This window comes from Mycteria americana, chromosome 8, assembly GCF_035582795.1.
Source record: "Mycteria americana isolate JAX WOST 10 ecotype Jacksonville Zoo and Gardens chromosome 8, USCA_MyAme_1.0, whole genome shotgun sequence".
Taxonomy (NCBI): domain Eukaryota; kingdom Metazoa; phylum Chordata; class Aves; order Ciconiiformes; family Ciconiidae; genus Mycteria; species Mycteria americana.
Genome location: NC_134372.1, coordinates 5816265 through 5842490, shown reverse-complemented (window position 1 = coordinate 5842490; position 26226 = coordinate 5816265). Strand labels below are relative to the sequence as shown.

At 45.8% G+C, this 26226-nt stretch overlaps 1 protein-coding gene across 6 annotated transcripts in view; it reads left to right on the top strand.

The window, feature by feature from the left end:
• The window catches only part of KLHL3 (kelch like family member 3), a 63844-nt gene extending 42299 nt beyond the window's left edge, over positions 1-21545 (top strand). For 4 of the 6 annotated variants that reach the window (XM_075509342.1, XM_075509341.1, XM_075509346.1 and 1 more), the window contains 9 exons: positions 3996-4112; positions 5123-5272; positions 7766-7883; positions 8628-8825; positions 9663-9764; positions 12500-12628; positions 16106-16246; positions 16468-16611; positions 16871-21545. In XM_075509342.1, the coding sequence (XP_075365457.1) occupies positions 3996-4112; positions 5123-5272; positions 7766-7883; positions 8628-8825; positions 9663-9764; positions 12500-12628; positions 16106-16246; positions 16468-16611; positions 16871-16899 (1128 nt within the window). In that variant the 3' untranslated portion in view covers positions 16900-21545. The remainder of the gene's footprint in view (positions 1-3995; positions 4113-5122; positions 5273-7765; positions 7884-8627; positions 8826-9662; positions 9765-12499; positions 12629-16105; positions 16247-16467; positions 16612-16870) is intronic. The other 2 variants (XM_075509343.1, XM_075509344.1) reach the window with 2 other exon arrangements.
• Positions 21546-26226: the final 4681 nt, after the last annotated feature.

The window sequence follows — 26226 nt, the reverse complement described above, 5'->3', positions numbered from 1 at the left end:
CCTGAGCCAGCAAACTTGGAGGCTTCGGGAGTTTCCGCAGGCATGGGGCTAGCGTGGGCGACTCGGCAGGGTGTTGCGAGGTGCCACACAGGCAGAGCCAAAAAGGGAAAAAACAACGTGAACTCGCAGCAGAATTGCTTTGCATGAGCCAAACAGCCTGCAAAGGGAAGTGCAAGTTTAGTAAGCAATTTTTCCAGTCCTGTGCAGCATTGTTAAAAAGCTTTTATTGGCCTTGTGCCCAGAGAAATCAAAGTACTTCCTCCCTCATCTGAGCTTTATACAATCAAAACGAGTATTTCTTTAGCTGATTGTAAAAGTTGAGAATGTAAGGCAGTGGAAGGAAACATAAGCATAAGCTGCACGTTCAAAACAACAGATACGAATAACAGGAGAGAGGCAGAGAATGGGATTGGAACATAAACACAAAATATGTGCTGGAGTCTAAAGCAGTGCTGAAAATTGAGGACAGACTTGTAGGCTGCTGTTTTATGTTAGATTCATGACGGACGAGCAGTTTTCCTGACCTTTATTCTTCCTATCTGCTAATGTATGAGATACATATTATAGAAAAATAGATGTGTGTGTGTGTATATATATATATATATATATATAAAAGGATATATGTGTGTGTATGTATAGATAAACACACACACATGTATCTATGGGTATGCATGTGCACATGCGATGGATAGATAACTATTTTTAAGCAACAAGATGTTGTAAGGAGGCAAATACTTCAAACATCCGAGACCTAAATTGTCACAACCAGATTTCACGAGAGGCTTTCTTGTTCCTGTTCTTACCGTGTCTCACACATGTACTGCAGCCTGTGAGCCAGAGCGTTGCCATCTCTGGGTCATTGGGAAGTTTTATAGCTGAGTCCTGCCAGGGCCAGAAGGTAGCAAGGCCAGGGAGGGAAGTATTGCCCTTATAATGCTTCAAGGTACGCGTACCCAAGAGCTTGTGTGTTCTCCCCTTCCTCTGCCACCCCCCAACTAATACCAAATGGCCTAATAAAATATATTCTTTATCTCCACAAATTTTGGCATACTTATATCCCTAGGCCATCAGGACTACACGAATTGTCTGCTACCACAGAAATCTATTTTAATTGTAAAATGGTGACAACGTTTCCCCGTTATTCAATGATTATCCTCCTTTCTCTCCCTCTCCCCCTTGCTGTTGCCAGCCTCTGCAGTTGCACAGGCCCTTTTGGCCTAGGGCAAAGGTTTATTTTGGTCCCTGCCTGCTCTATTTGCTATAGCTGAGTACTTTAAAGACAGTTTTATCAATGCTTTCTGTACCTGACCTAACTGACTATTTAATTATAACAGTGTATGCAAGCAAGGAAAAACTATAAAAAATCATGTTTATTCATATTTACTAATGATGTGTGAAATGGAGGGGCTTCCAGCCCTTGAGAAAGGGCTCCTGCCGAGTCAGGACAGTGACGAAAGAAATTTTTAAAAGGGTTGGGATTTTTGGATTGGGGATTTTACATGGAGTCCAGTAATCGACTCATCGTCTCACGCCACTAACATGCAGTAGAAGCTGATGCACAGTTTGGTCCTCACTCCTGGGAGTATCTGACAACTGGATTTTTGGCTGAAGAGGCTGGGAAAACATCTGGGCTTGCTCTTTGCTTAGGTAGTGTGCAGAAAGGGGATATTCCAGGCTTTTACCCTTCTGCTCCATAGAGTGGGAAACTGCTTCTCCCAAGCTCGGGACTGCTCCTACAGCCGGGCAGGTGCCAGCCGCTAACTCAGCCTGTGCCTCTGCTCTAAATAAAGCTGTGTGGGTAACTGCTCCGTTTCATCACAGCCCGGCAGCGGGTCTTGCATGGCTGGAAAAACCTGTCTCCTGGGGGAGCGGCAGCAGCTGCTGGGCGTCTGCTGCGGGCACAGCGTGCGGAGGGAGGGCATGGCAGTAGTGGAAACAGATGTGGCCTTTAAATAGAGATATTGCTGTCTTGGATTAAGATTTTTTTCCCCCTCCTTCTCATAAAATTAGGAATCGGATCCAATGGAAGGTGCCAGAATCTGATTTTTTTTTTTAAAAAATTCTGTTATTTTTAGAGTAGGCACAGCAGGGTAGCGTCAGTGTATGCCTAATTCAGGAGCGGACTCCGGCACCGAGGAAGCAGTTTATTCCTCGTGCACACTTGCTTTACCTTCCTTTAAGAGTTGTTCACTGTCATCTTGGTCTGTAGCTGGGTATGCCCCAGTCCCGTGACCTGCTCTGTAGCTCAGCATTTGTGCAGAAGAGGTTAATGAAAAACATGTTGGCTAAACATTTACTTTATGCTCCTTCCACACTCATTTGCAATTAAAAATCTCACAACAACCTAGTTTCTACTTTAAATGCCTTGTAGCCAAAGTGAAATTGTTTGTTTGTTTATTTATTTTCATTTTAAAATACTTACAGGTTCTGCAGTAGTTATTTTCCTCTGTGTTTGCTGGGGTATGATCACCCGCTGGGGTACGGCTCCCCATTGCATTGCTTAAATCCTCATCGCAGTGTCCTGAATTCCAAACAGTTCAGCAAGAGCATTTGCTGGCATAGGAAATGAGGCTGGTGCTTTACTGCTTTTTTAAGGATATAGTTTAGCCTAAGAGGAGGAAACCCCTTTCCACGCTGCCTCTCCTTTGTGGGAGGACGTGTCTGCCGGTGCCTCCTGCAAAATAGATTTGCCAGCAACAACTGGGGACTGAGAGATGATGCCCTCAGTTCTGGTTAATTTTGTCAAATTAGTGACCTTGGACTGAACAAAATGGTTTCTTGGAGAGTGATGGGAGGGGTGGAAAGAAGGGAAAAAATATCTGTGCAACTTGGCCTGACCATTTGGTGACCCTGGAGGGAAGTTGAAACCAAGGGCACGTGCCGAGTGTGCTGGGGAGAAGGGTCAGCGATGCCTTTTGGGCGAAGCATGGGACGGCCGGGGTCCACGGGAGACGGCTGTGCTCAGCCCCCCGCGAGTAACTGGATAGCGAGAGCACTTGGGGAATTTTGCCTGTAGATGCGAGTTAAGGGTCAGAATTTAATTCTGACTCTGCGGGGAAACTCCACTGCAAGGGTCCAGATCCTGCTGTGCAGCATCCGAGACTGCACCAGCCCCTCTCCTTGCCTTGCTGGGTGTTTCAGGAAGCTTTTCCCACTCCCAGTGACATTTTTAGGCCTTTCTTCTGGGAGGAGTGAGGCTCGCAGTTATATAAGCACATGCATATTCATGCCAGGAGCCCACGTAGGACGCTTCTGCCGGTGTCTGTTCATCGTGCAGGGCTCCGCGTGGCTCCTGCTGCACGGGCTTGTTTGTGCCCAGTTCGTCACGGCGTCGAAGTCTGGATGCTTATCTGAACCGGTTGGATCTGGGAGTAAAACTAGATTTTGGTTCAGACCAGAAGTCCAGCGTGCCCTTGTTTCCCTGCAGAAGTATCTGGGTATTTTTAGCGGTGAAATGTGTGCGTGGCTGCAGCAGGGGTTTTCCTGCACGTGTGGTGAACTTGTCCTGAAGACTTCTTGGGTTTTGGGGTGGGGAGAGGGGGAACTGGTGCAGTGATTAAATATGATGGTGAACATAGTCACTTACTGTGTGGCCAGACTCCTTCGGGAGGGGAGATCTCTGTTATCAGGAGTAATTGTTGCGGCTGATTTCATGAATAATGTCCAGTGCAAATGTCAGCGGGCTAATTAAGTTTCCTGGCTGCCTTCCAGTACTAATGTCCAAGAGGTATACGATTGTTCTGGACACACGCTTAGCTTTGAGAGTGATACAGCACATCTAGATGTGAAGTTGCTTATTAATATGCATGGTCTGCTCACCTCTTCGCTACCGTGTTGCTTGGGCTCTGTGCATAGTCATGACTTTTTCATCTGTTTGATAGAGATCTTGCACCTCCTTCCTTTGATACTATAAAATCACAATGCTTCTGATTTTGGGTAGATGACTCTGCAAGCCAGTTCTCTCTTCTCCGTTTAATTGTACTTTATCTGTGTAGGTCTTTGAAGCGGTTATTTCTTGGATAAATTATGAGAAGGAATCTCGCTTAGAGCACATGGCTAAACTGATGGAGCATGTTCGCCTACCCCTTTTGCCCAGAGATTACCTTGTACAGGTTAGTCTGCACTTAATACTTGCACTTAAGCTGCTGGTAGCTCTTTAATCAATGGCTTGGCTGTTTGTGTCTGAGATGGGTCATTTGGCATGTGGCTGAGTCTGTAAACAGAGGAATAAAAGGAAGAACTGGGTGGACTCTGAAATCAATGTGTGTGCGCAGAAACCTTCTTGTAAATGTGACGTGTGCTCTGTCAGGCAGTGCCGAGAGCGGAGCTCCTGCCCCTCTTGGAAGCATTTAGAAGTTAATGTCTTGGGATTTTTCACCCTGAAAATAGCCAGGTGGTGGTGTTACAAGCTTGTGCAGTTTTTTTCCCTAATGCACAGGGAAATTTAGCTTGGTGAAAACACGTCTTGTGTGATAATTTTGGCTTAAGATGTGTTCTGCGCATAGAGATGAGTCTGTGTGACTGGCAGGTGAGATGCTCTCTGACTTAGTCTGACTTAGAGATTGTTCTTGATAAGTTAATTCCTGGGATCTGGGCCTTGATAATGAACTGAGAATCCCCAAAGAAGGGCTTGGCATATGGGCTCTTTGACTACTATGCTTTTACCATGTGCCTAAAAAAATCAATACAATTGAAATGAAATTGGTATTCACAAGATGAGCCCGTCATGTATTTTTTGTCTCTCAACTGTATCTTCTCATCGAGTAAAAGATATTGCCTCTCCTTACAAATTCTGACTCAAATAAAAGAAATTACTTATTTTGTACCCAGACTCCTGGTGAATTCTCCTCTGCTGACTTAAGTGTCTGGCAGAGGGTGGTAAAATAGAGAGACCACTGCTACTCGTGAGTGATACTGGGAAAAAGCGGGACGCTTGGATGTTACTGCATGTATTTCTTCAGGAAGAGCTGGAAGCCTGTGTTTGTCTTCTGCATTTTTTTTTTTTAATGTTGGTACTTTGGAAGAGAAGTTCCAGGTTTCATGTTCTTTCTGCAAAGCTCCTTGTGACCTGTGCCACCAGGTACTTCAGTTTAAATGATCTTTTGTGTGTGTGTGTTCTCAGACAGTTGAAGAAGAAGCTTTAATCAAGAATAACAACACCTGTAAAGACTTCCTTATCGAGGCCATGAAATATCATTTGCTTCCTCTGGATCAAAGGCAGCTGATAAAGAATCCCAGAACAAAGCCGAGGACTCCCGTTAGCCTGCCAAAGGTAAGCTGAGTTGGTCACTTCGTGTCACTTCACACCATACTGGTGGCATTTTCTGTCTTTGAAAGGAGCTTGCATACTTGCCATGTTACTTCTTACTAACTCCGTGATCGTCCTTTGAAGTGTTTTACTCCCTCTTCTGGTATTGCCTACGCCCACCAAGGATACATAATTAAGTTGGATAAACTTAGATAAACCCTTAGGAGAAGCAATATCCCTGCTCCCAGGGGCAGGGGTCTCCTCTTGAAACATTTTGTCAGCCACAAGTGGTTTTGTGAACGGCTGTTGCTCCTGGGGCTGCAGCTTGGGAATTGCTGACCCAGGGAGCGGCAGCGGCTGCAGGCAGCTGCCTGTAGTGCTGGGAGGGTTGGCCGAGGTTGCTGCTGGCTTGTAGCACTGTCACGGAGCCCTGCTGAGGAGGGTCACAGTAGGTGTCTTTTCCTTTTCCTGTACCCATAATCGGAAGCCAGGAAAGCAGGAAACATCAGCACCCAGACCCGTGGGCAGGAAGTCTGAAGCAAATTTCAATAGACTCAAAGCAGCTACTGAATAAATAATCCTTGTTACTCCCTGCATTTATCTTGCAGGCCTGTGATGCTCTGGCCACTGCTTTATTAGTGAAGAAAAAAATGACAACAGAAACTATTTTCCATGTGCCCCAGAGATAAATGCAGTTTGGCACGATGTCTCTCAACAGACTGCTGCTGAAGTTATTAATAAGCATTTTGGGGATTGTAAGACATCAAAACCACAGTGTATTATTTTTCTAAGCACAAATCATAGGGAGCTTGGTTTGTGGGATGGTGTATGAGATATATGCTATGAGGGACTATTCAGATGTTTAGATATCGGACTGTCCACTGAGAAATTGTGGTTCTGCAGAGCATGGCGTGTTGTGTTCTTTCCACCTGCTGGTGCTGAGGTGAAGTTGGTAGGACATAGCTTTGGGGGTATCATGAAGGGCTGATGTGGCCATTGTTCAAGGACTAAAGTAGTTAAGGATGAAAATGAACAGTGAACCAGTGAGTTCAGAGGTTCTCAACATCTTCTATAGCATGACCTATGAGCACAAACCCAAATCTTCTGCAGGTCTCTCCTCCCTTCTTTTTAACTGTAAAGAAAGGGGAGAAGGTGATGATCTTCCAGCAATCCTGTTACTGAGAAACTTTCATGTGGTCTGTTGGTCCTGCTGATGAGGGATTACCGTCTGCTGTGAAATCTCTTAATTCTGTAATTGTGTGAAGCTCTGCAGCTTTCCATGGAAGCCTGTTACACAACTAGTAGTCAGGCTGCTAATTTAGACTCAATTTGCTTTCTTAATGTCACATTCTCATCTTTGTACATCAAACAGTCCACTATTTTCATACTCTTCAAATTCTTTAAATTGCTGTCTAGCTCTGTACTTTTAAAGCAACCATGATTGGAGCTGAGCTCATTACCCGAGTGACCTCGAATGATGATCTTATCCCCTCAGCTACTCACAGCTGCCTCGCAGAGGCTAAAGCCAGCTTCCCATCTACGCTTTGACTCTATTTGAAGCTCTGTTATCTTGCTTCTAGCTCCCTGGCCTTGTAAAAATCAGATTGTCTTGGGTAGTGTTTGCTGTGATAAGGGGAGCAAATCCTCCCTCTTGATAGCTGTGGAGGGTCGAAGGAAATGTGTTCAGAACAAAGCGCAGGTCAAGGACCCCTGCCCTTGGGCAAGTCAGTGAGTCCATGGGGCGTTGTCTTCTGGTGGCAGACAGCGCAGATTTGGGAAGGACTACGCTGCACGCCATCCAGGTCTTCTCACTTTTCCACCAGTGTCCACCACTTGCCGTTGCTGGGAATGGAGTCTGGGGCTGGACAGACCTTTAGCCTGATCCAGCAGAGTGGTTTTTGCACTCCTGAGATTGCCCTTGATCACCTTCACATAGATCTTCCCTATCTGTAAGGAATTTAGGGTTTAATTACTGGATTTGCATCAATACATGTTGCAGCCAAAAGCCTTAATGAAGCTGACAAATCACTTCCTTTAGTAGCCCAGCACCCTGGGTCTTAATAGTCCTGGTGATTTCCCTGAGTGTTGTCTTCCCTGCAGGTGGCAATACAGCTGTCAGGTTTTATTTGCTAAGTGGCATTGATTATTTTTAGCACCACCATGGAGATAATGACTAAACAGTGGGCTGGCTCTGGAAATGACTCTGGGATCTTCTTCACTTAAAAATACTTCTGCAGTGAGTCTTGTGTGCATGGTGGTGCCAAGCGGTTTTGTGTTTCATGGGGAAATAGGGCTGGTTGCCCACCTCGGAAACGGTGATGAATGGTTAAAGGTGCTGCCATATTTAGCGTGCATTAAATTGGAGATAACTTTTCCCCCCCCTGCAGAGGCTTTTAGTGGGCCTGCAGCATGTTTTTGGTAGCTGCCCTTGACCAGGTTGTGCTGATGGCTTCTTTGCAGAGAGCAGCTTCCTGGGCTGGTGTCTGAGGTTTTCTAGCTCTCATCTTCCCTCTCCAGGTGATGATCGTGGTGGGCGGGCAAGCGCCCAAAGCCATTCGCAGTGTGGAGTGCTATGATTTTGAGGAGGAGCGGTGGGATCAGGTTGCTGAGCTTCCCTCCCGGAGATGCAGAGCAGGTAATGGGAACTTTTCCTGCAACCTTCTTCGTTTTCCCAGTGCAGCTCTTCAGGGCTGGATGGATGTCCTCAGTTGTCCCTTCAGCCTTCCTGTGTGTCCCCGGCCTCAAGCAGCTCTTTCTTTTTGCCATTCCTTTCTCCTCTTCCCCTACACACGTGCATCCTTCTCGTTCAGGTGGATGCCCTGCTTTCCAGAAGGGTTGCTCCTGCCTGTCTGCCCTCCATAGCCACTGTCTCCTCTTCATCGCTTCCCTCTCCTGGCTGTTCCTCCATCAGTCTTTCCCCTCCTCCTCCCATCCCACTGGCCTGGCAGCCCACAGGGATCCTGTTTTACTTGCTGGTTTCCTAGTGAAAATCAAAGGAGCTGAGTCAGTCCCTCTCAGTGCTGAGGAGTAGGTGATGGAGAGCAGATCTATAAGTTGGGAGCATTCCTCTAAAGACATCTGAGAGGGTTGTGAATGTGGATCAGCATTTGGTGTCCTCTCTGGCTCGGGAAATTATTCCTTCAGGTGTGAAATCCATCTGTGCCTTATGTTGCCATGTGTTTATGTGCATTTCACCTTCCATATGACACGTATGTTTTATCATACTTGGCTCCAATGCTCTTAACCTGCAGAAAATGCCAGAGACTCGCCCACGTTCTGCTCTTCCCTGCTGTCTTACACACCCCGACAGACGTCTGATGATACTCGCTTCCCAAACTATTTGTAAAACCTCCGTAAAATCTCTCTCCTCTTTTATCAGGTGTGGTATTTATGGCTGGCAATGTTTATGCTGTCGGGGGCTTTAACGGATCTTTAAGGGTACGGACGGTTGATGTGTACGATGGCGTGAAGGACCAGTGGACGTCCATAGCCAGCATGCAGGAAAGACGAAGCACTTTAGGTGCAGCTGTGCTCAATGATCTCCTGTATGCAGTGGGCGGCTTTGATGGCAGCACTGGTAGGTGACAGCAAAAATCAGGCAGTGCCTGACCTGACAAAATGTTTTCAGAGACCCCTGCAAAGACTGCAGAGCTTTAGTGAGGTTCCTGCACCCTTCCTCTATGATTTTGTAGAGAAAGAGCCAGAAATTGGGTTTACTGCGTGTTGTAACTAACCACATGCACATTCTGACCCATCAGTAATAGCAGAGTATCTCACCCTAGTTTTTTTCTTTAGTGATACAGTTCTTTCAGTCTTGTTCTCTGTATGAATATGCTTATTCTGGAGTGAAAAGGGTTTTTTTTTTTTTTCCTTGTTTTAGTTAAATTTTTCATAGCAACAGGAATAAAATGCCAGCAAGGCATCTTGTGGGGTACGTGTGTCTGGGATTTATCTTGGCATAACTGCATGTTTAGATTCACACCTCTGCCTCTGCTGTAGAGCTTTGCCACTTGGTTAAGCCCTAAACTCACTATTCCAGCTGGTGATGAGTACAACGCAACAGGGTTTGGGGGAATTTTTAAACCTTTGCATGGACAGTTTGTAATGCTTGAAAGGGCGTGGGACTTCTGGGCTTGGAATCTAGACTCTGCTCCACCTTGGTGTCCCCAGCACATCGGAGGAGCAGCAGTCCCAGGGCAGGGGCCATGGGGTAACAATTTTTCCAGCTGCTGAAGAAGTGGCGTTGACATGCTGGCCCCAGCCTGAAAGGCAAGGGGTAGAAAATTGGGTTGCAGGAGTGTGGGGGGAATTACGGGCTTGGGAGGAGGTGGAAGGCAGATGAAAGTGCAACACCAATCTTTTTTTCTTCTCTTTTTTTTTAATTAGAAAACCTGTGTATCCCCTTTTTAACTAGGTCTGGCATCAGTTGAGGCCTATAGCTATAAAACCAATGAGTGGTTTTTTGTGGCTCCCATGAACACAAGAAGAAGCAGTGTTGGAGTTGGAGTTGTGGAGGGTAAGAAAATCAGCAGCCATTTCCATCAAGCAAACGTTAGTGTCAAATGGAAGCCTGAACATTTAAGTGCAATAGGAGGGACCTGCAGGAACTGTTCTCTAGACTGTCTTTAGTTGGTAAAGATTTATTTTATAGGACGTAATCGCTGCAGCTTTTTCCATTCTCCTCTTTATCTTAGTGAAAAATCATGTGTAGCTTTCCAAGAGCCTCAGACCCATATCAGACCAGCCCATGCCTCCTGTGAATGCCATTAGGTTTCTTTGAATCCTTATTCTTCCTGGGCTGCTTCTTGCTGGTGAAAGCAAATGGTGTTGTGCAGTGGATGCTGTTGCCATCAGCAGACACTGTGTGGATGGGGTACCCATCACAGAAAATCTACTCGGCGAGAGAAACAGGAGCATAGTTCATCCCACAGTCCCAAGCTGGCGGTTTGGCAGGAATACTAAAACCTGTGTTTATTGACATCAGGCTTGCCAGCGCACACGGCACAATTTGCTCCGGTTCGTAAATGAGCAGGGACCGACGATAGCAAATGTTGGTTCTGCGGGAGCGAGGCAGGCGAGGTGGGTGGAGGGGGTGCTTGGGGGGATCGTGGCAGCTGTTGGCACCCATGTGTCAGCACCAGACTCAAGCGAGCTGGAACGGAGCAGCTTGGTTTGGGTCCAGGAGGAAGAGCAGTTTAAGTAGGAACCTCTTCTTCCTTTAGCAAAATCAGTTCTGAAGCAAGTGAAAGGTTTTATTTCATCTTGTCTCTAGCGTGGTGTCGCAGTTTCCAATTAGTACAGTGTGGAGCAGCCGCTGGTACGAGCCTTGTTATAAACTGCCCTTTGAAGTGGCTTGGTTTGACCTGTGTGCATGGGAAATACACAAAACGTGTTTATGTACATGAAATGTGTTTGTGTGAGAAGAGGCAGGGGGATAAAGTCAGAATAAATAGAGGTGGTTGTGCTAAATTTGCATATTTAAGAAGCATCTCCTTCAAAATTGGCCCATGTTTGTGAAGTGCGGGGCTGCTGGTAGTCAGTGCGATTTGCTAAAGTGGGTCAGTTGTTTGAATGTGGAACGAATACTAAGTACGTACCCGAGAGATGCATTTCTATGGATAGATTTTCTACTGGAGACACATGAAATCCTTTTCCTTTGCTTTGTTTGAAAGTGCAAATAAGTGTCGCACATGTTGGAGTCCATGATAAAAAAAAAAAAAGAGGGCATGTGATGGGGAAGAAGAGCTCATCATACTGGTGTGGGGAGCAAGCTGCAGCCTGCAGCTGTGTGAACACTTAATCCACAGTGTTCATCTGAACATGGTGAAGATTGATCTGATGTCTGTGGGTACTGAAAATATCTAATAATTGATGCCAGCCAGGGAACTTTATCTTGTCTTGCTCTGTCTGGCACTCTTGCCTTGATTCATTGACTAACACCAGGCAGGTTGAAACAACAGCACAAGTAAGAGTTTGAAATGTTTATAGAGACAGGAAGACGCAGAAGGAGCACAGTCATAAACCTGATCCTTGCAAACCTCTCCTAATGATCACAGCCCGAGGAAGGTATGAGTGGAGCTGAGGGAGAACAGGGGTCAGAGGCAGGACCATGAGAAAGAAAAGAGCTGGTCTGTTCTCTGAGCTTTGCAAACATCGAGGAAACAGGAGGATGGAAAAGCAAAAGAGCGTAGGTGATAACTGCTGGTGGGAGTCTCACGTGATAAAGAATTACATAGCTCATTTGTGGCCAGGCTCTGCTGTTGTGGACTGAAAATTGGTCTTATTCATGGCTTTTGAACAAAAATTTGGGTTAGAATTTTCCTACATATTTGTTGGACTTTATTAATGGTTGTTTGTTGCAGTGTCTAGGGGTCCTGGTCTAGAACCAGAACACCTTTGTTCTAGGTGGTCTAGCAAAGAAACACAAAGAAACCCTCTCTGCCCAGAGAGTTTACTGCCTAAATACAAAACAAGCTGATAGATGATACAGGGAGATAAGGAGAGATTGTCAGGTCTGTGAACAGAGGACATGGTGGAGCATCAGCCTTGTTTCAGGTACGGTGTAGTCCCGTGACATCTGACTGTGTTTTTCCAGTCTCACTATGTAGGTGTATGTTGTCCAGCTTTCACTGAGTTGAGGCAGGGACAGATACACCGTGCCGTGAGTATCTCCTGTGGTACCTTCTGTGTTGTGATCACTTGGCATGAGTGAGCAGGCTGGCCTCAGCTGTGCTAGCAGCATTGCTTGGTTTTGCTTTGGCCCAGGTTCTTCAAAATGAGGTCTAGGTTTCCATGCAGGTATTATATTAACATAAGAGGCTATTGCATATTTATCGCTCATGCGATATTGTAATTAATGTACAGTATCAACCTTTGACGACGCACTTTGCCTTGTGGCACCTGAACAGGAGGAAACACTCGATCAGCAGAACGTACTTTGATGTTACCTCTTCTCCTGGGCCAACAAGTCATTTGGAAAACCCTCTGGGCTTTTGGCTTCTAATTAAGCTGTTGTGTCGTGTATTTCCTTGTCTTAGTTGACAGCTTTAACAGCTTTAAAAACAGTCCTGCCTGTCTGTGAGTTTACTTCAGATCCTTTCGGTAGGATTTTCCCCAGACATCCCAGCAGGTTTAGGCAGGTATCCTAGGGCCTCCCTCACTGGGATCTGTCCTCACCTGGGGCCGTCAGGGGTGATGGTAACGTAAATCAGTCACAGCTGTAATGCCGATGCCAATGTGTGTCTCTTCCAGGTAAACTCTATGCCGTGGGGGGTTACGATGGAGCGTCCCGTCAGTGCCTTAGTACCGTCGAGCAGTACAACCCAGCCACGAACGAATGGACCTATGTCGCCGACATGAGCACTCGACGCAGCGGTGCAGGTACTGGCTCCGAGATGTCGTCTTAAGAGTGGATGATCGCTGGGTTCTCTGCTCACAGAAGGGAAGGGAAGTGTGTTTTGGCATTGCTGGCCTGGCAAGTGCAACCTGTTATTTCCCCCTCCTTCCCGTGAGGGGAGAAACCATAATTGCTTGGAAGCTCTCAGCAGCTCTCCTGACTTTAACAATCTGCCAAACTGAAATTGATTTCTGGACTAATGAAATAATGTTCAGTGTTTCTAAGTAGCCTCGCTAACAGATGCATCTCACTTGTAAGCAAAGAGTTATCTTTCCAAATGACCAGCTGCAGGCTCAGCTGGGGACTGGAAAGCCAAGCTGTGCCTCCTTCTCTCCTATCATTTGGGGGTTGTCAGATGGATTTTCCTCTTGGATCTTCTCTGCAAGCATCCAGTGGGTGCTTTGTAGCGGAAAGCACATCTGCACTGGGTGATGTGCAGACCAAGTCAAGGTAATAAAATTCATCTCAGATTGCCCCTGCTAAGCTAGTTTTTAGTATACCTTTTGCTGGCAAGAGTTGGTGATCTAGAGGATTAGAGGAAAGGACATGTTAAAAAAGGATTGTATTCTAGTCTTGATGGTTTCTAACTTACTATGTGAGGTTAGGCCAGGTAGGCACTTGTCCTCTCTGTGGCTGTTCCTCTCTGAAAAGGATAAAAGCTCTTATCCATTGCATTTTAAAATCATCTTCAGATGAAAGGGAATGCATCAGTGTTGGTCCTATTGCTCAGTGTGTGCAGTGGGTCCTCCCTGATGTCAAATTGTGCAGTTCTTACTTTACAGCAGCCAAAGTGGCAATTACGCAGAGGTAGCCAAGCCCAGAGGCTGCCCTTTGCGTGTGGGCTGAAATAACCCTGCAGGTTAAGCTACAGTGGGAATTTCCTTCTGAGCTGGGTGGTTGGGAGACTGCTCTCTACACACCATCTTTCTTTCCTCACTCTAATACCTTTTCCGTAACTCCAGGTGAGGCAAATATGCTCACACACCATTAGTTTGAATTCAGTTGAAGAGGTTTTTAGAATCTGCTTGATGCTTAAACGTAGCCCAGTGCAACCTTATAGGAGAACAGAATGAGTATCTCGTGTTGTTGAAACACAGCAAAACAGTTTGTGCCTGTAGTGAGATGGATTTTAGTGAATTTTCCTTGTTTGAAACACTCTGCTCTGAGCACTGCTTTGCAAGTACATCTCCATACGGCAAGTCCAGTATTAGGAATGCTCTTGTTTGCCTGCCATGTAGCCTTGCAATTTTCTGTTCCCAACCTGAAAGCTGAGCTCCTCAAGTTCTGGTTGTCACCCAGATGCCCCTCCAGCAGGCACCGGGCAGGGGACTACCCAGTGCCACTCATGACAAGTGGTGCTGCAGCACGATCTGTTGTACAGCTCCATAAACGAAACGGTGCTCAGACTGCTGGCATTGCCGTCCCGATGCTGACATCTAGCGGAGGTGAGGACGGGTGTCCCCAATTCCCCGGGGTGACCCCAATCCAGGCAGTGGGGCTGTGGGGACGTGCAGGCACTGGCAGTGCTGGCTTTGCAGTGCTGGCTTTGCTGGGCTTTCCCCTCCTGGCAGGGACGTCCCATCCGTGTGTGCCCTGTCTCGCCGCACAGGGAGGCAGTTTTAGGTGGAGAAGCCTTGCAGTGTTTCTGACTCTTTTTAACTCTCCTACTTGCTTAAATTAGTTTAATTAAATTATTTCTTAAAAGTGTAACATTTTTGCTGACAGCTGAGTATAGTCAAATGCTAAGGTCCTGCAAACCCAGGCTGCTGGGCTCAGATGCGGTAGGCTTTCCTCACCCAGTTAAATGAGTTCCCATTCCCCAGTCAACTGGGAGGCACCAGCTCAGAGGCCAGGAATTATACTGGGATGTGTTCTGCTCTTCTTAGATGGTGCACATTGGAGTACCTCAACTAGACAGAGAATTTCACCCAGTAAGGTGGATATTTATGGCAGTTTGACATTAATTACCAGTGTTTACCAGAGATGAACCATGAATCCCAATGTCATGTTGGGATTTCAACACCTCTTGGTGCAGCGAGAGATGGCTGGTCAAAGGCAAACCCAGCAGTAGCAAGTTAAGAAAATCTGGAGGAGAGAGAGGTGACGGTGGTAGACCTGTGGCAGCATTCCTGTCCCCCAAGCGGGGGTGTGCCTGCTGGAGTTCTAACTCATCAGCTGGTCTCAGTTAGGTGCTGGCCCGTTTTTGGGTGAGGGAGGAGCAGTAATGCTCAGATGGTTTCCCTCCCTGCCTCGTGTTGCCGTCCCGCAGATGGCTGCTGTGGTCCGTGCTCCTGCTGACCGTGGGAAGACTCAGAGCAATGTGACACATCGTATTTTTGGGATGTGACACACCAGCAGGAGATATTCCCGTGGCATGGGAGCTGCCGAGCCTGGATGGTGCTTGCTCCCCAGCTCACCATCGCAGCGCTGCTCCTGTGCCCTCCTTTCCCTGTGCTGCATGTGCCAAACAGGAAAGAGATTTGCACAGGGGCCAACTTGAAAACCCGTCGGTTTTATGCTGGCAGGGCCCCTCTCCTCCCTGTGCACGCCTTTCCGGCTCGGTGCCTTTCCCTCAGTCGTCAGCACGAGTCCATCTTCAGGGCACGGGGGCCGTCCTGCTGGTTAATGCCCATGGTTAAAATGATGCAATTCAGATCTATGTTTCTGTTTTACTAACATCCCACCTTGTTAATTTTAATAGAGGCCTTTGAACCTATTAACGAAGATATGTTGCTGGAAGTTTTAACTCTCACGGATTGGTGAACATTTTAATTAATTTACTTAATATTAGGCAGAAGCACCCTTCAGATCCCTGTCATTCCCAGAGATTGACCCAGGGGCTTGCAAAAGCGGCTGGGAAGATGGCCTTGGAGGCACCTTGTCTGTGCCAAGTGCTGCTGCCGTGTTTGGGGGCAGGAGTGGGGGGAGAGGAACCCAGTGGCAGCCTCAACAACTGGAGCCAGTAAGTTGTTGAGAAGAGGAAGAGTGTCCAAGGGATGAAGCCAGGTGGCACAAAGGCAGCAGGAAAAGCAAAAATAAAGCTCATGGAAGTGGGAATCAAGCTAAAAGCAAAGGGCTCTGTGGCAGAAAAGATCGAGGTGGGGTGGGATGCAGCGGTCAGGGAGGTAAAGGGAAGAGAGAACAAGTCAGTCCAAAGAGATTGAATAAAGGCAGAGGAATGTCGTGGGACTAGACTATTGATCTCAGATAGACTAAGATCTACCTGAGAAGGGGCACAGCCCTGAAAGATAGGACATCTGCCAGGTGTTACTGCGCAGGTCTGCTGTAGTGCCACGTGGTGGTTGGGTGGAGGGTTGACTGTGTCCCAGGTGATCTTGAGGCATGTGTGGCCCATGTTTTGGAAATGCCTTGGAGAGGCCAAGGCAATACCCAGTAGAAGACCTGGGGACATGCAACCCTTTCCCCTGTATGTCTAGCTAACGCTGGGCTCTGTTCGGCAGGTGTTGGTGTTCTCAGCGGGCTGCTCTACGCTACTGGGGGGCACGATGGTCCCTTAGTAAGGAAGAGTGTGGAAGTCTACGATCCAGGAACAAACACCTGGAAGCAAGTAGCAGACATGAATATGTGTAGAAGAAATGCAGGTAACCACAAGAAGCCTTTCTGTGGTGTTTGGTTGTTGGTTGCAGTTGTCTGTGTGGATTTTAATGCGACTAAGGTGCTAGTAACGTAAGCGATCAGTATTGTAAGAAAGTGATAAAAATGGAAGATGAGCTATCTGCTTGGGAATGAATCAGAACGTGGCAGGCGATGTGTCGTGGGGGATGAGTTAGCCCATGTCTAACCATCTGTGCTCTGCTTTGAGGTGTGTGTGCAGTGAATGGTCTCCTCTACGTGGTTGGAGGAGATGATGGTTCCTGTAATTTGGCCTCGGTGGAATACTACAACCCCATCACGGACAAGTGGACGTTATTACCAACCAGCATGAGCACGGGGAGAAGTTACGCAGGTAAATAGTCAGTGGGCAAGCTGGCAACAGCTGGGGTCATTCATAAACTCGAGGTCTGTGCCTCCTGAAGCTTTAGTCTTATATTTTTGTATGTTTTACGTGGCTTTCAGTAGAGGAACCTTTCATAGAAATTGTAGACATCTCTCTCTCTGCTAGCCCGTTGCTGGTCTTTGGCTTTGCGGGTGATCTTAGCCACATTGCAAGCCAGGAGTTGCTCCTACGATAACTGTGTCTGTCTGTCTGTCTGTTCTTACAACAGGTGTGGCTGTGATTCACAAACCGTTGTGACACAGGATCAAGCCAATGTGAGGAGCAGAAGTGAGGTGGATCCAGCTAGGTGGTGTTGGGAAGATGACTGACCTCTGACTTGACCCATCTCATTGCTGTTAACGTCTTAGCATGACAAGTGATACGTTACAAACATCATCTGCTCTGCGGTGGATTGCGTAGCAAAGCGAAAATCCCTCTGCGGACATGTTCCATGCTAGGCACGAGGTGTTGCTTGTTATCTGTGGTGCAATCAACTGTTCTTCTCGATGGCTAGTGTCCTGAGATAAACACTGTGCTTGAACTGCAGGCACTGAATTTCTTGTGTGAAACAAAACTGCTACGTTTGGGCATGTGAGTAAAATTGAACACTTCTGGATTTCTTCACTACTGATGCTCTGTGCACATTATCGGTTGAACTATTTACTCACTGTGCCTGGAGGGTGGACTTTACTACTGGCAGTGGAAACTTCCGAGTACCAACTGAGAAAAGCAGTCAGCAGAAAACGGACTGGAACAGGGTGCTCTGGCTTGAGTGTGACGCTGTCTCAGTCATACGTTTGTATATGCCACTGGACTACTGTATGTATTCCTGAAATGCTTGTCGTATGGTGGAAATAAATACCATGTGATTTTTCTACTCGCCATGAATGCTGTTTGCTGTACGTGATGGGACCTGCTGGGCAGTGCCTTCCCTGGGGCTGAAATCTCAGCGAAAACTTCGCAACCCCACAAAACGTGTGCTGCTCTGATGGGGTTTATTGCTCCTGTGAAACAAATGTTGCTTGAATAGAAAGTATTCCTGACCCATGCATTTCAGCTGTGCTGAAAGCCCCAGTTCTAGCTCTGTCCAGCATCTCAATGCCATTTCATAATAGAGCGTGTAGATGTTAAAAGAAATAGCTTATGGTGCCATTAATGTAGAGATATTGCATACAGCGAGAATCCTCTGTCACCCAAGCAGTGATTAATGAGCAAGGTAAAATACCTGCAGTGTTTTAATTCTTCCAGAGTATGGAGATTAACTAATCACTGTCACTGTAATTGCTATTTTAATCTTGCCCGCACTGAAGGCGTTCCTCTATTAGTATGAAGAATTCATAAGATTATTCAAAACAGGCAAATCTAGATCCAGCTGTAATATAGCTGTCTCCCTTACATCCCAAATTCTTAAAGCTTTCTGTTTAAGATGTTTGACTTTAAAATACCTTTTTTTTGTCTCCTTGGGAGCTCTGGAATGCTTCTGCATACAAGGGTGGACTCCCAAAAGACTCCCCAGCTAAAGAGAACTAATGAAGAAAAAGATTTTATCTCTTTTTTTTAAATTTATTTTTATTTTTGTTTTTCCCTCTGTAGATCAGCTGAGGCTTTTTGTAGCGGGCAGCTGGCCTGCAGGACAGAATCTGCCCGTGTTACTGTTGAGCTCCAGCACTTACCACTGTTGTTCTGCTGGTTTCTTTCTCCACAGATCTCCCATCAAAAAGACTCCATGTGACCTTCTACAGTAGAAAAGAAAAACACTTAAAAATTTATTTCAAAGGGATCTAAGGCTACATCACCTTGTGCAGCTTTTGTAGAGGAGTGGGTTACTTCTGTAAATAAGTAGATTTTTAGTGTTGGAGTTGACATGGTCCTTGTAAGATGGGTGCCTCTTCACTGTGGGGGAAACAGCACCCACCCTTGCTGCGTTACCTCCTGCAGAGGCGGCTGACCTTCACGGGGAACGTTAGGTAACACCCGCTCCTCTTTGGATGTTCTTGTTTTTACAAACGAAAGCAAACTGTCCAAAGAAATGGCAGTAATTCTTGATGTCTACCTTTCCATTGTATGTCAGCTCAGAGGTCTTGAAAATAGTAATAAAAAAAATTAGTCTTTTCTATAATACCCTTTAAACCTTTTGCTTTGAGTTCTACAACATGCAGTGAAATGTGCCAAAATAGTAGTACGGCATGCTGCTCTTTGACGAGGCGTTGCTTACTGTAAAAGCTATTGAGGCTGGTAGGAATGTGTCCCTGACTGCGGCTGCCTTCGGATCAGAGTCCTGAGATGCATCTTCACGGCGACTTACGCAAGATGATGCCTCGGCTTGGACTGACTGAAATTCACTGCCCCGAAAGCAAACACCAAAGGTGTTTCCCTTTCATGCAGCCTGTGGGAACAGAGGATAAAAAGGGCCGGGCAAAGCGTTCTGGTCAGAGTTAGCATCTCTTGTTAGACTGAGATGACTGGATGAGGGCGGACAAACATTTGGGCACACGTGGCCCTCGTTAGGTCTGCTATAGACATAGGGAACGTAAAGCTAAATAGCTACTATACAGCCCAGCTACAGCTCAATAGCTGGAAACAGTTACCAGCCAAACTTCTCGCACTTGTAGCATCACTGGAGCAAAGGCAAGTATTACCCAGAGACTAAGAGATTATGTGGGACGGAGATAAAAACTAGTAGTTAGCGCTAGAGAGATGCAAGTTTGAAATTTGCCATGTTTGTCAGATGTCGTGAAAGGTGAATGTGCCCCAAAGCTGGATAATTTTTTCCCCTGCTGTACATCTCTTTATAAACCTTCCTTGATTATAAGGCAAACAGTTTTTGGTGTTTTTCTGCTATTGTAAAATGGCATTTCTGCCCACTGCTGGCCCAGACGTGCGGCTTGCTGGACAGGGCTAGGACTCGCAGCCCTTGCCAGGGGTGAGTGATGGTGTTCCTGGCTGCAGCCAGTTCTTCTCGATGGCAAATGACACGTTTCTTTTTTTCCTTCTCAAATGTTGCAGTGTTATGCAAGTCAAGTGACCTCGTTTTCCAGCTATGCAATATGAACAACCGTAACATGTGACGAACCAGCTGTATCCCCCCCCCCTTGAAATGCTTTTTGAATTTGTCCGTCTTTGGTGTGTGGTTTCACGTTTGTATTGTTAATTCTGAAGCACCTGAGCCAGATCCTTTAAAGATTGCCTTTTTCTAGGACTGAAAACGTAGCATTAGCGCTAACAAATTTTACTGTAAATATTTTTATAAGACAATTTTAAATAATTTTTTGGATTGCTTTTTATGGTCATCGATGACACTTCTGTTAAATTCTGGATCTAATTCTTACACTCCAGTGCAGCTTTTGCTGGCCATGATGTAGGTGTGAATCTGTATGTTTTCTGCACAAGAAATTAAACGTTGTAACTAAGATCTGGGATAGCTCTTACTGATTCTAACATATTAGAAGGACAGCATTGGGCTCAACGTTATGAGATGAATTAAAATCCATTACCTCAGTCACCAGTACGCTCTTAGATTATTGGTTATTTTACAACAATTTAAATACTCTGATTTAATTTTCTTGTGCCATGTGTTTGCTTCCCAGTCGGCTTGTCTGGGACAAGCTGTCTCTCAGCGGTTTCGGTTCTCGGCTCCTGCGTGAGCGCGGTGCTGCCTGAAGATGGAGGATGCCACGCACGCAACAGCGCGTGCAAACCCCCCAGGCTGCCAAAACCAGTGGAATTATTGCAGGAGGTTTTGTAAAAGCTTTACAGACCGAGCTCAGGCTACTTCCTCGTAATGGTCCTTGGTGAATATGAAGGCTTTCCTCGGCGCTCTTCTGCTGTCGGCTCTTTTTGGGGGTTTCCATGTGCTGACCCCCTGCGGGATTCTGGCCGTGGGCTTCCCAAAGGTGACTTTGCTCTTGCGGAGGAAGCGTCCCCGGGGCTGACACCCGCAAAACCCGACAGCATCGCGTGTGGGTACGCACGCTGCTGGCTTTGCAAAACAGGCAAGCGTACGTAAAGCAGGATAGATTTGCCTCAAGCAATCTGTTGTTTAAACAAGTTTGAATCAAGTCCATCTTTTCCATTTGTGCCTAATAGATAAATTGGGGGTGATTAAAACCAATTTTCAGTTCATTCAGTTTATCCAAATACTTTTTTTGTACGGATGTGTACAGCTCTGTAATTACCATAAATATACTTGGCAGCATTTGCATGACACCACCATGAAAGCTTAATACTGTTCTCTCGTTTGCAGTGTTTGGAGCCTTAATAGCCAGCGATGTGTGATGCCTATTCATCAAGCTAACAGGATGGTTCAACAGATAAATGCAGCTCGTTTTTAACCTTTGGGATTCGTTACTAATAAAATGTAGTATCAAAGCAGTTGCCCCCTTGGCTCAACATCATGCCCACTAATCACATTCACAGGAGCATAATTTGTTGCTCAAAGCTGCAGCGTTTGGGAGTGTGTTTGACGTTATAGTCTGGAAATGAGTGAATTTACTTTTTTTCCTCTGCTCTTATCTTTGTTTATGGGTTTATAAATTATTTTCCTCTACAGTGACAATAAATAAATATTGAGAATTTTAATTTGTATATTTTATGCATAAAAAACCCTTTAAGAAAAATGGACTATTGTGAAATAATTTACCTGGGTGTGAAATTCTTTGTTTTTGTAAAACAGACTTTGTTGGTTCAATAGCTGACAGTATAATGTAATGAGTCAGTTGACTGTTTAAGCTAATTTTTTTAATTAAAGATTTTTTGCATGAGTGTGAAGGACCAAGGACTTTGCAAAGTAATTCTCTTGACAGCTGTCTTGTCCAGTGTGACAAATGACTCAAGAAACATTCTTCACTGGCATATTTATATTATCAAAGAAAATCACGTTGTAGTTCCCCATCCTTTAATTTGAATAAAAACTGGACTAATGAAACTCTTCTGGGTCTGTTTTGATTTCGTCGGCTTCTGACAGTGAGGAACAATCTCAGCACTCCACATGGCTTTTTTTTCTCCTCTTTTATTACGGCAAATACAAACCCCGGGTTTACTTTGTGGCCTCTGAAGTGGGGCAGCGGTACTCGCACGTGCCAATGCTGAGAGGTCCAAATGCTGGAGGAGATGCTGCCCTGACGCCTGGCTGTGATGCTCCATTTCTAAGGGAAGTTTAAGACCGCTTGGCTGCTGGGGTGCAGAAGAAGGGCGTTTCTCTGGGGGTGGGAAAGCCCTTGGTTGAGGGCATTGGTGGCAAAAGACGGGATCTTTTAGAGAATGCGATTGGGAAGAGAGAAAACATGAAAAAGGGGATTTTATGCCCATGGGCTCAATATTTCTTAATAACACCATAAAGTAACGCATTTCCTACACCACTGGAAAGATCAACACATTTAACAGGTAGCACAACTCATTTTGTCTCGCGCTTGCGATGCACCTCGCTGAGCTCTCCAGTTTTCTAGAAATGCTCCTCGTGCCTCATCTGTTAATAACAATGTACGACGTCAAATTTACCACGTGGGATCCTGAAATGTTATTGCCTGATGAACACAGGTAACGATGTATTGTGGGTTGCTCTGTGCAGCTGGGGGACTTTGCAACTATTCCTTATTTTATTTCAAAATTACTTGTCTCCCGCACAGTTGGCCCCTTTTTATTGCTGTTTAAACTGATAAATCTACAAACCTATGAAGTTGCGGCTGAAGAAAATCCTTTGCAATACAGGAAGAAATCTGACTACCTTGATTTTGCTGCCTGAATTTTTTCTTTTATTATTGTTTTTTCTTTTTGCATCCTACATTTTAAGCTTTAGGCATGTGTTGCACCCCAGATTTCACCCTTGGCAGGGCAAGGACAGCAGTATCTCCCACCTCGTCTAATCCACCTTAGAAGGGCAAGTGCTTTTGCAGCGAGGAAACGAATAGGAAAGGGAATACGGGGAGAACTCACCCGTTGTACAGCGTTGTACAACAATACAGAGTTGTACAACTCACCGGTTGTACAACGGAGCAGCTCTGGTCTCTGACCGAACTGGGCATTTCCCCACGCCGCGGCACTGGGCAGCGTGCGTGAGCCCAGCAAGTTCAGGTCCCACCTCGCCTCTGCCTGTGCACCACACAGCTCTCATGCTCCTGGCTTGCAGCAGGGCTTTTTCCAGGGGGCATCACCGCTGTTGTGAGATACGGTGATGTTGAGGCTTTTCCCTGCCGAAAGCCACTTGCTATGTTCCCCCCTAAACGCTCTCTCTAACAAGCAAGCTGATCCCCTGAACTTCTCGGAGGTGCTGCTCATCCTCATCCTGTTGTTCTCCTGCAGACTCCTTGCACCCACGCGTTTCTCAGGCTGGGTGCCCCAGCCTGGGCTGCTGTTGCCAAGCTCAGAAAAACAGCTCCCTTTTTGTTGCTGGGTAGCAGGCATTTTGAAATAACCCGGGGTGAGATACACCTCTTCTGCAACAGCGATACTGTGTCATTTAGTACATGAGTCATCCGGAAACGGAATCAAAGGTAGGGTGAAAAACAACCTCGGCCAGGGAAATTGCAAACACCTGATAAAAGATGTACCTATTTAATTGTAGACCCAAACGAATAAATATGGCCAAAGAGGGATTCCCTGCATCCCCCTGCCCTGAACTGTAGTGGGAAGTTTGCACAGAACCTCCTTTTTCTGAGCAATGATGACGTGGCCTGGAGATGGGGCATGGATGTGGTGGCTTCAGAAGGCAAAATTGCTTCTCCCCTGGCTGGCGGCTTGTTCTTTAGCCGTGCTGTGTGATGGCAAAGAATAATTGCAATAAAAAAAAAATAAATCTGTTGGATGCTTCTGTAAAAAAATAGCTTGTAGGAGGCACAGGACCACTACGGAAACGTTGCCGTGAACCACACAGGGGTTGCTGGAGCATCCCGCGGTTGTTCAGTGACTAATGATATTGCTTCATATAATGTTATTCTGCACTGTAAACAAGCACGGAATCACTTAACTACTTAGTGACATGAAATATTCTAAGAAATTTGCCGAAGTGATTAATGTTAACATTCTTGTTCAGCAAATTGAATGAGATTTAATTGGCACAGCTGCTAAGCTCAATGCATTCGATTTGGCCCCGATTTACAAACTATATTACCATGAGCCTTCTCCTTCCCTTTCTTTCATTGCGAACCTCCACAGCTTCTGCTAAGCATATTGCTCAGTAAATTACAGGTCTTAAAATGTTAGAGTCTCTTTTTTCAATCAGTAAAACTTCTAAAGGGACCCTTTAAAGGATGCTCAACGCCTGTCCCAAAGGATCTGTTCTGCTTCTCTAAAGCATAAGAGGTTTAAATGTTCTTTTTTAATGTCCTTCTCATACTTCTTTACATTATACTCTTTCTACAGTGTTATCTCACCCTATGGTGAGTTTGTCCCACTGGATGAATGCTGAAGTATAATTTAAATCATGTGCTTGAAGTCAGAGTTGTGTTGGGACAGAAATGAATCCCAAGACTTTATTTGATATTTATTAAGGATTTTTAAGCACAAGCAATTTCTGCTGGCAAGTCTCAGCTGCCAGACCTGTGCAGGCAACATCACAAAAACTGCACTTGTGCATAAGACATTTTTAATTGCATTACAACCTGGTACATACGCTGGTTTCTTCTTTCCTTTTTTTCCCCAGGGAAGTGGCATCTCTTTCTACCCTGCATTTTGTCCCACACGGCTCAGCTTTCCTGAATCCACCCAAAGAAATTACCGGGCTCTGTTTTTCTGCCAGAGGAGCCGGGAATGTCACATGGAACTGAGACACACACAGACAGAAAGTTTTGCTTTACTTTATGCGTTACTCACAACCAAATCTCTTCCTGGTGCCCCGTTCTGCCCCCCTGCAGCTTTCCTACCTGGAACATTTTGCCTACTATACGTACTGTAAAATACCACGCGGCTCTGGGGCAAACGGCACGAAGCTTCCAGCTCTGCAGGGCTCCTGTGCTTGCAAAGTCACCTTGTTGATGCGTCGGGGGAGCGCAGGCAGCCGCCCTTCCAGCTGGAGCGACGGGCACCTAAGCCAAATTAGAGTCCAGGTCTTAATGAGTGGGAAACATTGCATGCAACCCCTCCTCCCCCTAAGCTGGAACCCTTGCCAAGCTACTCCGGGTTTGAGTTTTTTTTTTTCATGACAGAATTTTCTCTGATGGAAACTACAGTATTTATAGAGCTACAGTCTTCCGGACAGCTCTAATTTAATTCAGAATTGGCTAATATTTCTTACCTGTGTAAGGAAAGTTTAATGAGCTATCCATTTGCACGTTCCTGGTTTACTTTTAAATGCAGTAATATATACGAAGGATGTAAGCACACGGGCTTTAATGCATTGCGGTAGCTGTTGCATCCCAGGGCACAGATCGCGTGCCAGAGCTTTGGAGTTTTGACCCAGTGCCCAGAAATCCCCGAGGCAGCTGCACAGACCTGAAGTGATAACAGACCTCAGTTAGTTAGTGGAAAAAATGTTGTTGATAAGTTGCAGCTAATTTGTGGACTAATGGAAAACAGCCTGGGACACTTAATTTGTGGTTACCGAGAAAGGTGACCATGATAAAATCATTCCAGGAGTGTTAGATTTTGTCTAAATTGACTTTCCAAGTTCAGACTAGATTTGAGGGTTTAAATGGCTGAGGGCTCTTACGCTAAATGAGTTTCTAAGATTTTAGGACCTATCTCTACCACCCAACCTGATGTTAGGAAACCACTTGCTGGCTGTGACTCTGAGTGCTTCTTCTCCCTTTATCCTCCAGTCTGACTACATCCTGCCAAAACACCCATCAGTTAATAGGGTCCTATGAGATCGGTGGTTCATGACTCACTTGCTTTGTCTTCTCCCCGTGGTTCTTAAAATCCCCCTTAGATCAGGCTTTGCAAAGAACAAAGGCTGCAGGCCATGTCTTAGCCTGTACCTGCTGTGGTGCACCGTGGTCCAGGCTTAACCCAATGGACGGAGCAAAACCAAAAGGAGGTTTTAATAAGCCTGTGGCTTACAAGAGCTCAGAGTGTGAATAAACTTGTGGACTGCATGTCTTAAAGAACTGGTACGTCTCAAAAATCACTCTAGTTACTAGTTACTTATGTTGTTTTTAATAGCTATATCTTGAATGTAAAACGTGCTGCTTTTTTGAAAGCATACGAGATATTGGGAGTAGTTTGGCTTATCTAACAAGAAATAAAACCGTTATTTTTATGTTCTTAGTTAAACCCAGTGTTTATTACTATACAGATTGACACAAATTACCAGAGCAAATGGTCACACCATCACTGTGAAATGAATCATTCAGCATGATGTGAAGACTGAGGCTTGGAGCATTGGTAGTTTGTTAAAATGGCTATAGCTATAACTGATCCTGGTGGTTACTGGGAATAATCAGCGATTGCAGTTGCTTTCTTAAGGACCTACCTTAAAAAAAAAAAAAAAAAAAAAGGGGGGGGGGGAACCAGGTGGAAGTGAATTACTTAAAACAGGAACACCTGCTTGGTGACTTAAACCTTAATTGTGGTCAATTGGTTCAAGCTGCAGGTGTTGACTGCTTCACTTGCGTACGTCCCTCCACTCTTTCCCTGGCCACTCTGCGCAGGGGA